Raw genomic sequence first — 13,145 nt, 5'->3', positions numbered from 1 at the left:
TTTATATTTAAAAAGTTTTGTACAAATATTTTACAAAGCATAATTAATTATGCGGTTCTGTATTGTGTATAAATTTGTAAATACTTAGTTTAAATCAATAACTTTATAATAATAAATATCAGTGATATAAGTCTTCATAGTTTTCTTCCGAAGATTTGGTTCAAAGGGGTAAGAGCTAATTTGTTACCAGAAAAATCTACAAAAATAATGTACTTGATTTTCATTGTATCATTTTAGGTGTTTGCTGCTGTCTTTGAAAATATATTAGGTTCATAATTATGAGCTGTAGGTACTTTTAATTTGTCAGTACAGTTACGTCTGAAAATATCGATACGGACAAAGTGCCAGAAGTATGTACCTATACTAAGGTCGTGTATACATACTTTTGCCACTTTGTCCGTATCGATCTTTGCTTAAAATAATAATGTTTAGAAACCTAATATATGTATGTAATTTCCTCATAGGTGACGTGAAAAGCAGTATCTGTCACATGGTAGCAAAATTATTTTCACCTTGGGCGTTAACACTTGAATCCCTCACTACGCTCAGGATTCTATGTTAGAATCCCTCGCTACGCTCAGGATTCTATTATAGAATCCTTCGCTTCGTTTAGGATTCAATTGTACGCCCTCGCCGTAAATATGTCATTTTGCTCCCTTGTGACACAATCTACTATTACCGTACACTGGCTGAAGAAAATCAAGAAATATTAATTCGATCCCACGTGGATCCCACTTTGACGTTGGCGAAATCATCGACAGTATCGATGGAGCCATACTACTTAAAGATTGATTGAACTAGTAAATGACGTCTCATTGTGCGGTTTGGCCTGTAAAGGGGCCCACTGACTATCAGTCCGCCGGACGATATCGGCCTGTCAGTGGTTCGGAACTGTCAAATTTTTGTTCTAACTGACAGGCCGATATCGTCCGGCGGACTGATAGTCACTGGGCCCCTTAAGTTTTGGATGTCACCTGACGATAATCTCTATAAGTAATGTAAAATTTGACACATTTATTAAAATTGAATCGATAACGTACCTACTAGTTGCATTGCATGTTATGCTACAATTTTAGCATAAAACGCCTTCGTTTGAGGTAAAATTTGTACGAACGTCAGTCTCGAATTAGCGATGTTAAATTTGAATTAAGATCGAATTAATGTAGTAAATGTTGGTAGGCGAGCCAGTTCGAAGCTAAGTGATAGATTGTATCAGGCGTATTCGAAAGTACAGTCAAGGGCATAAATATATATACATTACCAAAGCTTCAAAAATATGTGTACGCTCTTACACCTTAGACAATAAAGTCGCGTTCACATATTTTTGAGCCCGTCTGGATCGATATTTTTGCCATCGACTGTACATCAGAATGTTATTTGAATGACGTCATTTAGTTATCATGCGCCTCGCTCGTACCAAATACATGTACGGACAAATGAAAATCAAATAAAAAATTATAATATAAAATTTACGAACGAAAAAATTACCCTGACAGGCCAATTCGAGTTTTAGTAATTCGATCTGTTTACGATATGATACTGATCTGTCAGTATCAAACGTGACATTTCTTCAACCAAAACCGTAATTAAAGTTGCTCGCCAATGGAAATCGTAGCAGTGCTACGAGTACAGCTACGGTTCGTAGCCATTACCACTGCAGCGTAGAACTCGTTATGTGCATCCCATAAAAACTTCCAAGAGGCCAATTCAAACTTATATTTAGATGTCAAAACGATGTCTAAATGATATCATTTTGTTATCATTCGCGCGTTCTTTTTAGTACATTTATTGGCGCGAGCTAGACTCACAGACGAACGATAACAAAAGCCTATTTCAAGTCTGTAAGAAGTCATTCCTATGATTTAAAAAAATTGGTAGGTCTCCGGAACCTATACATCAAAAATAGATGAAAAGGCTTTTATTCTATAGTAGGTATTCACTCGTGTAAGAGTCGAGAGTATCTACACAAATCAATATGTTAACTACCCAATTGATATTCTATAATTATCTTAATACATCGGGATAGAAATCCACTACATACAATAATATGGTACCTAAGATTTTTGCAATAATCGCTTTCTGTTTCTGTTGCACTGAAACTCTACAAAAACACGTAAAATAAATAGTGTGCAGCCAAAAGAACAACTTAATTAATATACATAGAAAGTTATCGAGCATAAACACAATTTGCAAATGGAAATAAGTTTTTGATGGAACAAATATTTGATTTGATAATGTAATTTATTTATTCTTGTTAGTGCTCGCCGAAGCGGGTTTACGTTCATTTAGTTAATATAAAAAGTATAAGTTTTTTCTGTCGTATCTCATTAAGATTTTCTGTATGTTTTTTGTTTTCGTATTGTTATTAGTTTTTCTCTTTTGAGATAGAAAGACTACTCGTCGACCTAACGTTTCTATTATAAATAAAACTGCTAATGCGGTAATAAAATTACTTTAATCTCTACATAGTATAAAACAAAGTCGCTTTCCGATGTCTGTCTGTCCCTATGTATGCTTAGATCTTTAAAACTACGCAACGGATTTAGATGCCGTTTTCACCTATCAATAGAGTAGTTCTTGAGGAAGGTTTTAGTGCATGTATAATTTGTAAAGGTTTTGTGTAACCCGTGCGAAGCCGGGACGGGTCGCTAGTTCTTAATAAAGTTAAAATTTAATTCCGATACAAATAAGATGTGATTTTGTGACATACATACATACATGCCTGTCGTTTTTTGTTACGAATGAAACTCAAATTTGTACCCCTAGTGTAAATTTCATTGGATAGCGTCACGTGACGAACGCGTTTGCGTTAAGTGTCATTTTGTATGGGATTTTGAGTTTCCAAAACGACCCGCTTGGTGCGCTGTTCAAAATCCCACGCGCGCTCGTCACGCTATCGAATGAAATCACTAGGGGTTCAGGACACTGACGGACGGTTGACGGTTGGTATAAAACAGTGTTTCAAATCTGGACTCTATTTTGCACCAACCTTTGATACCTGTCAACCTGTAAGTAAGGTAGCTATGGGGCCCTAATAATAGGATAGTTAACGCTATATGTTGGTACATCCAGCTAGTACCACAACTTTCACATAACTTTAAACTTGTATCAAATGTTAACGAAATTGCCAACAAAAAGTTATATTAAACTCTCTTCACACGTTCAGCTGTAAAGGATGAAACGCCGCAAACTTGAGTTTTACGGACTTCACGTACACATGTAGTATTAATGCAGCCTTTAGTAGTTAGAGGAGTTGCGGTGCGCCCGGGGGCATGCAGCCACGGATTACACAAACAATCACAGATACGACACACTTTTGTGGCACATAAGTATATGTGCCGTCGCCGACGGCCAGTCGGTTTTATTTCGCAATAAGTTTCTAAAATTGCGAAATTTCCACAATGAAACATTCGGAGCTTCTCATATTTTTGTATGGGGATCGAAATATTAGTTTACAAAATGAAAGTTTCCTTAACCTGTGAAATTTTCCTGAAACATTTTCAATTTTTTTTAAACTTTCCGCAACTAATTACATCTCTAGCATTGTACATGCATTCTCATTTTTGTGTGAGCAATTGTGCACGCAGGCATTTTCTCAGATACTGCTGTGGATGTATCTACTCTCTCTTATTGGTCAAGAAATTAGAACAAACAAATAATATTAACCATGTTTTTTGACACTCATGATTATGTTTACATAAGGGTTTCATCGTTCGATAATGTAAAGCAATTGATTTCACATTAGTGACATATCCTCGTTTTGATAGCACCCCCATGTCTGCCGCAGCCAGTATCAGAATCCTTGGCGTCGACATTTCGAGTGAAGTCCAGTTCCGCGGCCATTTAGAGGGTAAGGCAAAATTAGCCTAAAAAAAGCCCGCCTACAGCTTTATAAGGCGCAGGTTCGCCCACACATGATATACTGTGCTCATCTATGTGCAGGGGCTCCCCAATACCAACTTCTCCCTCTGGACCGCATCCAACGAAGAGTGATTCTAATTTTCGACTGCCAGCATATTTCGGATCGGCTTGACTCCTTGGCGCTGCGTAGAGATGTGGCCTCACTCTGCATTTTCTATCGCATGTATAATGGGGAGTACTCCTAGGAATTGTTCTGATTAATCCTTGCCGCTTCTTTTCGCCATCGCCCTACGCGACACCATTCCATCTTCACCACTTTTTTATTCTATTCTTTTTAGATGGTTGGCAGTCCTCAACTGTGCGCTTTTCCAGAAACTTCCTGCCTAGCACAGCTAAACTGTGAAACGAACTGTCGCCTGCGACATTTCCGGACCGATACGACCTTCAAACAGTTCAAACCTTCAAGAAAAGAGCGTACTCCCGTATTAAAGGCCGGCAATGCACTTACAACCCGTCTGGTGTTGCGGGTGTCCATGGGCGGCGGTAATCGCTTACCATCAGGTTATCCGTCTGCCCGTTTGCCTCCTATATCATTAAAAAAATTTTTTGGTGTTAGCCAATATACCGTTAGCGCGATCGTCTGTCACGGCGGCGTAAATTTTTGCTATGTCAGTTCTAACGTCAGTTTTTGTATGATAGTGGCATATCGGCAGTAGTATTATGTAAATCTATAATGTAACTTATTTACCCCGTAAGTAACTTCTCCCCGCAGCGCTGGTCTAATCAAATACGGCGTAGTATAGTCAAGTCTTCCATTCATTACGATAATTACGTTGAAACGTTGACATACTTATACGTAAATTATAATTTATAATACAGTTGACAGTGTTGACACTGACCGACAACGCACAGCACAGCCTAAATCATATTCTTCAGCTGAGCTCCACGAAATAATTCATTTTTGGAAGATCAACCCTTAATGAGGGTGTAAAAAGTTGAAACTTTTTAGCGTCTTGTACTCGGGCAGAGTAGCGAGCGAAGGCTAGTCGTACTCGCATATATTTGATTAAGTACAGTACAGGCCTTAATGAGCATACTTTTATGGGTTTTATTAAAAATGTATGACATTTTTCCTCATAAATGAGTTCAGCACGCAATGTTTGTTTTTATTACAACCGTCGCTCTTACTGACGCAACGTCACAAGTGATTAATACCTACCTACCCAATATTAATTACTGGTGGTCGTACAATTTCCAACAATTAGTAGACAATAAGCCTCTCTCTAAGTCTTTACATTGTCCCCCACCCCCTCCTCCTTAGAACTCTCGTGCTAAATGAAAAGGTATTTATTTTGCAAATAGGCCTCAAGAGCTATTTTACAAGTCAGTACAACATTTACAGTGGCATGAAAAATACATAGCAACATTTATATAGTCCGTCAAGCCATTTCCGTCAGTAGAAGAAAGCGGCAAATTTAAAAAATGTAGCCGCGAAGGATTATCGTCCCATAGAAAATTTGAATTTCGCGCCTTTATCTACCGACAAAGTTGTTTGACAAACTATAAATACAGCAGCCAATTATTATAATCTTAAAATAAATAGCTTTTACAATATAACAGAGATGTACAAGTCTCTAGAGTAGTATATACATAAAATTTGGAGATGTGAAAGGTTCATGTATACGACATATATACGACAAATAACACATACGACAATAAATGCACTGAACACATGCTAAGTTTGTTGTCAAATACACAGCAATTTGTCCGAGTGCAGTCCTTCGTACAAACAAACCACGAAAGCAGGTTATACGGCAAAGAGCCATAAAGTTTTCAATAGTTTATTTCCTAATCACAAAGCAGTATAAATAAGGCACGCTGGCCACCGGCTGTCCGCTGGAAAACGTTTTAATTAAGGGAATGGACAAGTAATCATGTTCTAGTCGGCGGTGCCAGCGCAGGTAGTCGAATTGAGAGAGGACCAGAGTAATGAGAGCTCGACAACCTACAATTCTACCCCACGGTAATTTGACCTCACGGTATATTTTCCTTGCCTTCAACTCGTAATTTTTTTTGATAATATGATATGATACAGATACAGAGGACAAATGAGACCTAATTTATATAATGATTACATTAATACTAATACCTAGCATACTTTAGATTTAAGACTATTGCTGTGCCCTACCAGGGTCCATGTGAAACCCACTATGTATGTAATACCACCAAATGTAAACCATGGTTGCAATAAATAAATTATGAATTATGAAACGAATCACCTGATGGTAAGCAATTACCGTACTTATGGACACCAGACCTGCAACACTAAAGGGAGTTGCAAATGCGCTGCCGGCATTTAACACGGGAGTACGCTCTTTTCATGAAGGTTTGAAGGTCGTCGTAAGTTTGAAAATGTCGTGGGCGACAGTTCATTCCACAGTTTAGCTGTGCGATGCAGAAACACTTTGTTGGCGATCGTTTGGAATAACACCCCTGCACTCCAGTAGATGGTCGATACATTTACAAATTGACTGTATAAGTACACGACCTCTTATCTATCCTACAATAAACATAGCAAAGTCAACCTCAATGCGCTTAAATAAAGTTGTAATTAAAAGGGCAAAAGTAGTGAGATGTGATGTTGATAAGCGAGTGTTGGAAATGGATTAGTTCGTACATTACGACGAGTTGGGCAATAGTCGTGGTTGCTAAAATGCTAAGTTGTTTCTAGGTATTTCAATTTATTTGGGACAAAAAACTAAACTTTAATATATAAAAAAAAGGGTTCCGTACCATTACGGAAAAAAACAGCATAAAAATCACGCTTGTTGTATGGGAGCCCCATTTAAATATTTATATTATTCTGTTTATAGTATTTGTTGTTATAGCGGCAACAGAAATACATCATCTGAAAATTTCAACTATCTAGCTATCACGGTTCATGAGATACAGCCTGGTGACAGACAGACAGACAGACGGACAGACGGACAGACGGACAGCGGAGTCTTAGTAATAGGGTCCCGTTTTTACTCTTTGGGTACGGAACCCTAAAAACGTACTCGCATAAAAAGTGCGAGCGAGATGTATAGGAAGCAAGTAACGCATACGTTAGCAAATATTATGTCAGTTTGACACTGCTAAGGCAACTAAAGTTCGTCTAAGCTAACTTAGCACCGACTTGAAAATTGTAGATAATTAATAGGCTAGATGACAAATTTTCATTAATGGTATCAATCGATCAGGTTTGTTTTTAGGATCAAATGTCTATATGGGACCCATTGCATTAAAGCAATAGAAAAGTCAGAAAGTGAACGTTACGTCAAGGTCACTGAGAGCCCATCTTTAATGTATGGACAAAACAGGAAAATCGCGTTTTTGTCGGTGAAATGTTGCGTGTATGTTTATGGCAACTATATACGAGTAGTTGCCATACAATCTTTTTTTGGATAAAATGTAAGGAATCGTACCCTTATTTTTTTCCTTTTTGGAAGTAAAAAAAAACTTAAATCTTCAATCTTTCAGGTCCTGTATTTTTGTATTATTTCCATTTATTATTTTAATATCCACATTATTATGATAAATTGCTCACTGGTAAACTTTAACTCTTAACTATTTTATGAATGTTTGTAGTTTTAGTTATACGTTTGTATGTAATTTTAGTTTTAAGTTTATCACGAATAAATCATATGGATTCTATTTTTGATTTTACTAGATTTTGTTATAAAATTCTACACGTGTCATCATCCCTATAATATGGTATTTCGAAGAAATGTCTGATTTGCTAGTCATTTCAGGTTGTAAACTGCATACACATGGGAAACTTTATTATTTATCCAAGTTTAGATTAACGAGGAAATTTGAATAAACCAACAATACCTATATATTACTAACCGTAGTGATCTAAATATTTTAAAATATGTCTCACGATAGTTTAATTTCGATTGGATCAAAACTGTAACAAGTTGTTAAATATGAATCGGATTCCTGTACTCTCTAGCTTAATTACGTAATTATTACCCGACGTATATACGCGTCAAGTCTTGTGCTAACGAGGACTTGCTGCACAATATTCCGACCTCTAATAATACGCAACATATAACTTAATTAAAGTATGTGTAGCAGATGCGCGCCTCTCCGAGCAATATTGCATTGTTAAATGTCTAAATTGGAAAATAATTGACAACTGCAGCGAGTGGCGTATGACATTCGATTAAATAGATTGAGTTTGTGTAATGATGTTTCAGGGAATACTTAGTCTCCTACCAACTCCCAACCTCTCTATATTTGAAAGGTGAAAACCGCATGAAAATTCGTTCAGTAGTTTTTAGGGTTCCGTACCCAAAAGGGTAAAAACGGAACCCTATTACTAAGACTCCGCTGTCCGTCTGTCCTTCCGTCTGTCCTTCTGTCCGTCTGTCCGTCTGTCTGTCTGTCACCAGGCTGTATCTCATGAACCGTGATAGCTAGACAGTTGAAATTTTCACAGATGATGTATTTCTGTTGCCGCTATAACAACAAATACTAAAAACAGAATAATATAAATATTTAAATGGGGCTCCCATACAACAAACGTGATTTTTTTGCTGTTTTTTTCCGTAATGGTAGGGAACCCTTCCTGCGCGAGTCCGACTCGCACTTGGCCGGTTTTTGAGTTTATCGCGAACATAATACATACAGACAGACAGACGCGGCGGGGAACTGTTTTATAAAATGTAGTGATGGCTGCATAAGTGACAAACACTCTCTGATAAATAACCCTATATATTTAGCTAAAATATCTAATAATACCTATATTTATATTTATACCGACGAGTGTGGAAGCCAAGTTATGTTTTTTATAGAAAGCCCGAAGGTTTGCCGACGGTATTGGGCCATCAATCATCGGAAAACAAATATAAACAGGCAAAAACTCAAACGTTGCAACTGATTATGACACGTTGTCGCGGTTGCGTGGTCGTGTATGTTGCTTCAGTTAAAAAACCGGCCAAATGCGAGTCGGACTCGCGCACCGAGGGTTCCGTATTTTTTAGTATTTGTTGTTATAGCGGCAACAGAAATACATCATCTGTGAAAATTTCAACTGTCGAGCTATCACGGTTCATGAGATACAGCCTGGTGACAGACGGATAGACGGACAGCGGAGTCTTAGTAATAGGGTCCCGTTTTTACCCTTTGGGTACGGAACCCTAAAAATGCTATAATTTGTATAAAAGGGCACTTTCATAGTAGTTTATGTGTGAGTGCTACATAATGAATGGCATTAAAATGCGAGTGTGGGTTTGAAACGAGCTGAAAGCGATTCACTGCTTTATTTACACACATATACACAAGCTTAATGTTAATATATCAATACGTATAATATATATAATAAATAAATAAATAAATAATACGTGTTTAATAAACATTTTTTTTTCTTTTTTATTGTGGAACGTACCACAATACAATTACACACCACACCACATTACCACATTAGGTATTATTCGCGGTGAATGACAGATGGTGAGCTGGCAAAATTGGTAATGCGTTGGACCGGCAATCCAAATATGTGGGTTCGAGTCCCACGTTGGCCAGTGTTGATCACAGTTAATTATTTGTATACAATTTATATATTACAAGCTCTCTATGATGTGTCCAGGATCGCATGTTACGACCGCCATTGCGGCATTTGATCACACACTCAATAAAATCTCATTTCAAGTAATATCATATCTTGTGAAAAGTTCCTCAATTTATTTTACCTTGCATCAACCTTTAAGTTTGGAAGCCAAGTTTCGAAGTCTGTTTGGTTTGCCGGCGGGTATCGAACATCAATCATCGAGGAACAAATATAAACAGGCAAAACCTCAAACGTGGCGATTGATTATGACGCCGAGTCAACTCGGCGAGGCGGCCAGTGCGCTAATAAATCGATTTTTGTAAAAAAATATTAGCCCGGTATATTAGTAAACACCCCTATGTTGGATTGGACGCCGTACCAATAATGAGACGTACCTTGACTACAAATCATGTAAAATAAGTATTTAACATCAGTTTTTAAACACTGGCAACATTTTAGCATAAAATAAAGCTGATTGAGTTTGACGTTTCATTAATTTATCTCAAATAACAAGATATTTAAAATAATACCAACGTACAGGTGTGACTATTATATTTTGGTTGACGTAGTTCTAAGGCCAAACATTTTGTATAAATTGAAGAAAAAACTCAAGACTAAATCAAAAATAAAATTGATTAGTGTTAAGTATAAATTTTACGGTATCTACATAATACGTATTACCACTCAAAGTTTGTCAAATTGCGCATCATTTTTTAAAACCTTGTCAAAATGACCTGTCATTCGTTCGAAAGAAGAGGCGCAGGATTTTAGACCCATAAAAAATCCTAAGATATCGCGTTTCAGGACTTTTACCATAGTGCCACATAAAATACTAGAAATTAAATAAAATGGAACTAAAAAAAATCCACATTACTAAATTGTTGCCATGTTTAAGCATTTTACGTCAAAAATGTGACGTAGGAAGTGGCGCCCTCAATAATTTTCTACAATTTCTTATCGGACTATACACGGAACAGCGCTATTATGCCGACCGCTCGTATGCCGCCGGCTGCCATTGTCGCACGAACGGTGTTAGTTTATGAATAAGGCATTACCTGTCATGTGCGCGGAAAGAAAGGCGCAGGGTGCTCCGCAGTTAGGGCGCGTGCGCGGGCGCCGAGCGCCGCCACCGCACGCGCTTGTATGCGGCCGGCGGCCAGTGTCGCACGAACGGTGTTAGTCTATGAATAAGGCGATTACCTGTCATGTGCGCGGAAGGAAAGGCGCAGGGTGCTGGGCAGTTTGGGCGCGTGCGCGGGCGACGCCGAGCGCCGCCGCCGCACGCGGTCGTATGCGGCCGGCTGCCAGTGTCGCACGAACGGTGTTAATTTCACCCCTGTAACAAAGTTATGACTAATCAATAAAAGTATGGGAGAAATACTATTGCCTAGTCTTCTTAGTAACACCGTGTTTAATAATCTGACCATTTACGAAACTTGATAATTTCACCTTTTGAACTAGGTAAATCACGTCACGTCACGTCAGTATCTTCGACCATGACCATTGAATCCTGCATTGAAACATCAAAACAAAAATTAGGCCTGAGTATAAAATATATTTGAATACAGTGAACGGAAATTTGAATACGAAAATAAATTCATTTGTATTTGTATCTGAATATTTCTGAATCCATCCCAAAAACTCGAATTTACCAAAACCCTTTCGCTATAGAATTCGTTTGATAAAAAACATAAAATCAAGCATCAAACCACACCAGCTCAAAGCGAATTCGTTTCCAAAACTCGTTTCAAAAGTATGTAAACTAACCATTACTGCCCAGTTCAAACGAATCATGATCAAACAGAATTTAGTTTTTACTTGTTAAATCCAAACAAACAATCCAGGACACTATATAAAAAAAACAAGCTCTAATAAGGTATTTCAAAGTTTCAACATGTAAATTTGCCCCAACAACTCTATCAATAGAGTCGTGTTTCATTTTTCATTAGTAAATTTGCGTTGTTGGCCGTATCAATTTGGGAATTTCGAATACTTCATAAAGCCATTGCGGTGATGGTATTTCTCTAAAAGTCACCTTCACCGCGAGCAACCAAGGTCGAGTTTGCGACTGACGATTTAATGAGATACAAAATCCACTTCGTAAAAAGCTCGGTCTCATTTTTGCCGGTGATTGAGTGAGACTTTAATCGGTAATAATTGAATCAGCGAGAACGGAACGGCGGGACAAGTGAAATATTTAAATACATCGGCAAGCCGTGTTTGCCGGCGCAGTTGATTCGGAGGTACTGTGGAGGTAGTTTGATTAATCGGGTATGTTTCACTTTGTGTTTATTTTACGGGAAACGGCAAGGGTCGCGTTGAACGAACGTTAGGTTATGCGAGTTACTACGAATTACAAGTTGAGGGTTTAATGTTTAAGTATATGTAATTATGTACATATGGAAAGGACGTTATTCGCACAAGCGTTACTAAATGATTCGATCAAATGGTGTTTTTTTGCAACCCTTACTCATAATGTACAGTATGCTGCAGAGAAAATAGACCCACCCTGCATTGAAATTTGTTTCCTGGTGTCAACTATCTCTGTAGCTGATTGTACTAAATCGTGACAAAAATTGACAGCTTTATACATTTTTTGGAGTATTTGCGTTTGTCTCATAATTAGTTGAAAGTATTTCAACTAATACTTACTACTTACTTTTTACTTCGTCGTCTCGTGAAATACGGCAAAGAAAATTACGAGCAGCTAAAAAAGCAACAATTTAATACTTTAGATGTAGGTGCTGCAAGTCTAGAGCGCACCATAATGTGTTTAACACTTCACTTCGTTCTTCTTTGAGCACCTTAACGAAGCCAATACTTTTTGTATGTAGGTAGGTACTCGTACTTTCACTCATTAAGTTCATCCAATAACTGAAGTTTTCCAGAATTCCAATGCTTTCAGAGAAGACATAAAAACGGGAAATTACCTCGCAATACCAAGTAATTGCTAGAGCAACTGTTTATTAACTAGAATAGCGCAAGAAGTCTTATAATTTTGAAACTTAATTCATAACTTTAGTTTAACGAGGATAGAAAATAGGAAATGTCTGTAAGTGGCAGAGAGCAGAGTGAATGATTAATTTATGAGCGGTCCCGCCGTATTTCCATAGAATGATTAGTGATGAGCATATTTTACGAACCGGGAATGTTCCCGATTTTTAAAGGATCCCGAATGTTCCCGATTTGGAAATTTTAAAGTGAGATATCATGATATGTCAGAATTCTTAGGTTCAAGACATTGAACGTGGTAACGTGCACGTTTTACCTTTTTTATTTGCAAAAATACCTAAATTTTAACGTTACTATTTGCTTGTTCATTTGCCATTTATTTGGGATTTGGGTTAATGCAGCACGTTTTATCACTGTCATACGTATCTGTCTCTCTCACTCGTCATCTCATCTTACCCTCTCCCTGTTCATATTGTCTTTCACACATCCACCTTTTCCTCTGTCTACCTTAATCTCCTACGGTGGGAGTATATTCAAAATAGGTACCTAAATGTAGTATTGCCACGGCAAACCAAATACAGTGAAATCCGCTTAATACAATCACGTTTGATACGATTTCCCGCGTAATACACCATTTTACATTAATCCTTGCAACTGTTCTCATCCATTTTTTTACGGGTCATACGTTTTCCTGCTTAAAGCCCCATTTTAGGCACGGCCGGCCCCTTCTTCTTAA

The 13,145-nt window shown here is 37.7% G+C and overlaps 1 protein-coding gene across 1 annotated transcript in view; it reads right to left on the bottom strand.

Moving 5' to 3' along the window:
- The window catches only part of LOC134743505 (uncharacterized), a 290,261-nt gene that overhangs the window by 53,377 nt on the left and 223,739 nt on the right, over positions 1–13,145 (bottom strand). The window contains exon 2 of the mRNA XM_063676965.1: positions 10,658–10,793. Coding sequence (XP_063533035.1) covers positions 10,658–10,793 — 136 coding nt within the window. The remainder of the gene's footprint in view (positions 1–10,657; positions 10,794–13,145) is intronic.

Source organism: Cydia strobilella, chromosome 8 (assembly GCF_947568885.1).
Source record: "Cydia strobilella chromosome 8, ilCydStro3.1, whole genome shotgun sequence".
In the NCBI taxonomy this organism is placed as follows: domain Eukaryota; kingdom Metazoa; phylum Arthropoda; class Insecta; order Lepidoptera; family Tortricidae; genus Cydia; species Cydia strobilella.
This window is presented reverse-complemented; position numbering and strand designations above follow the sequence as displayed.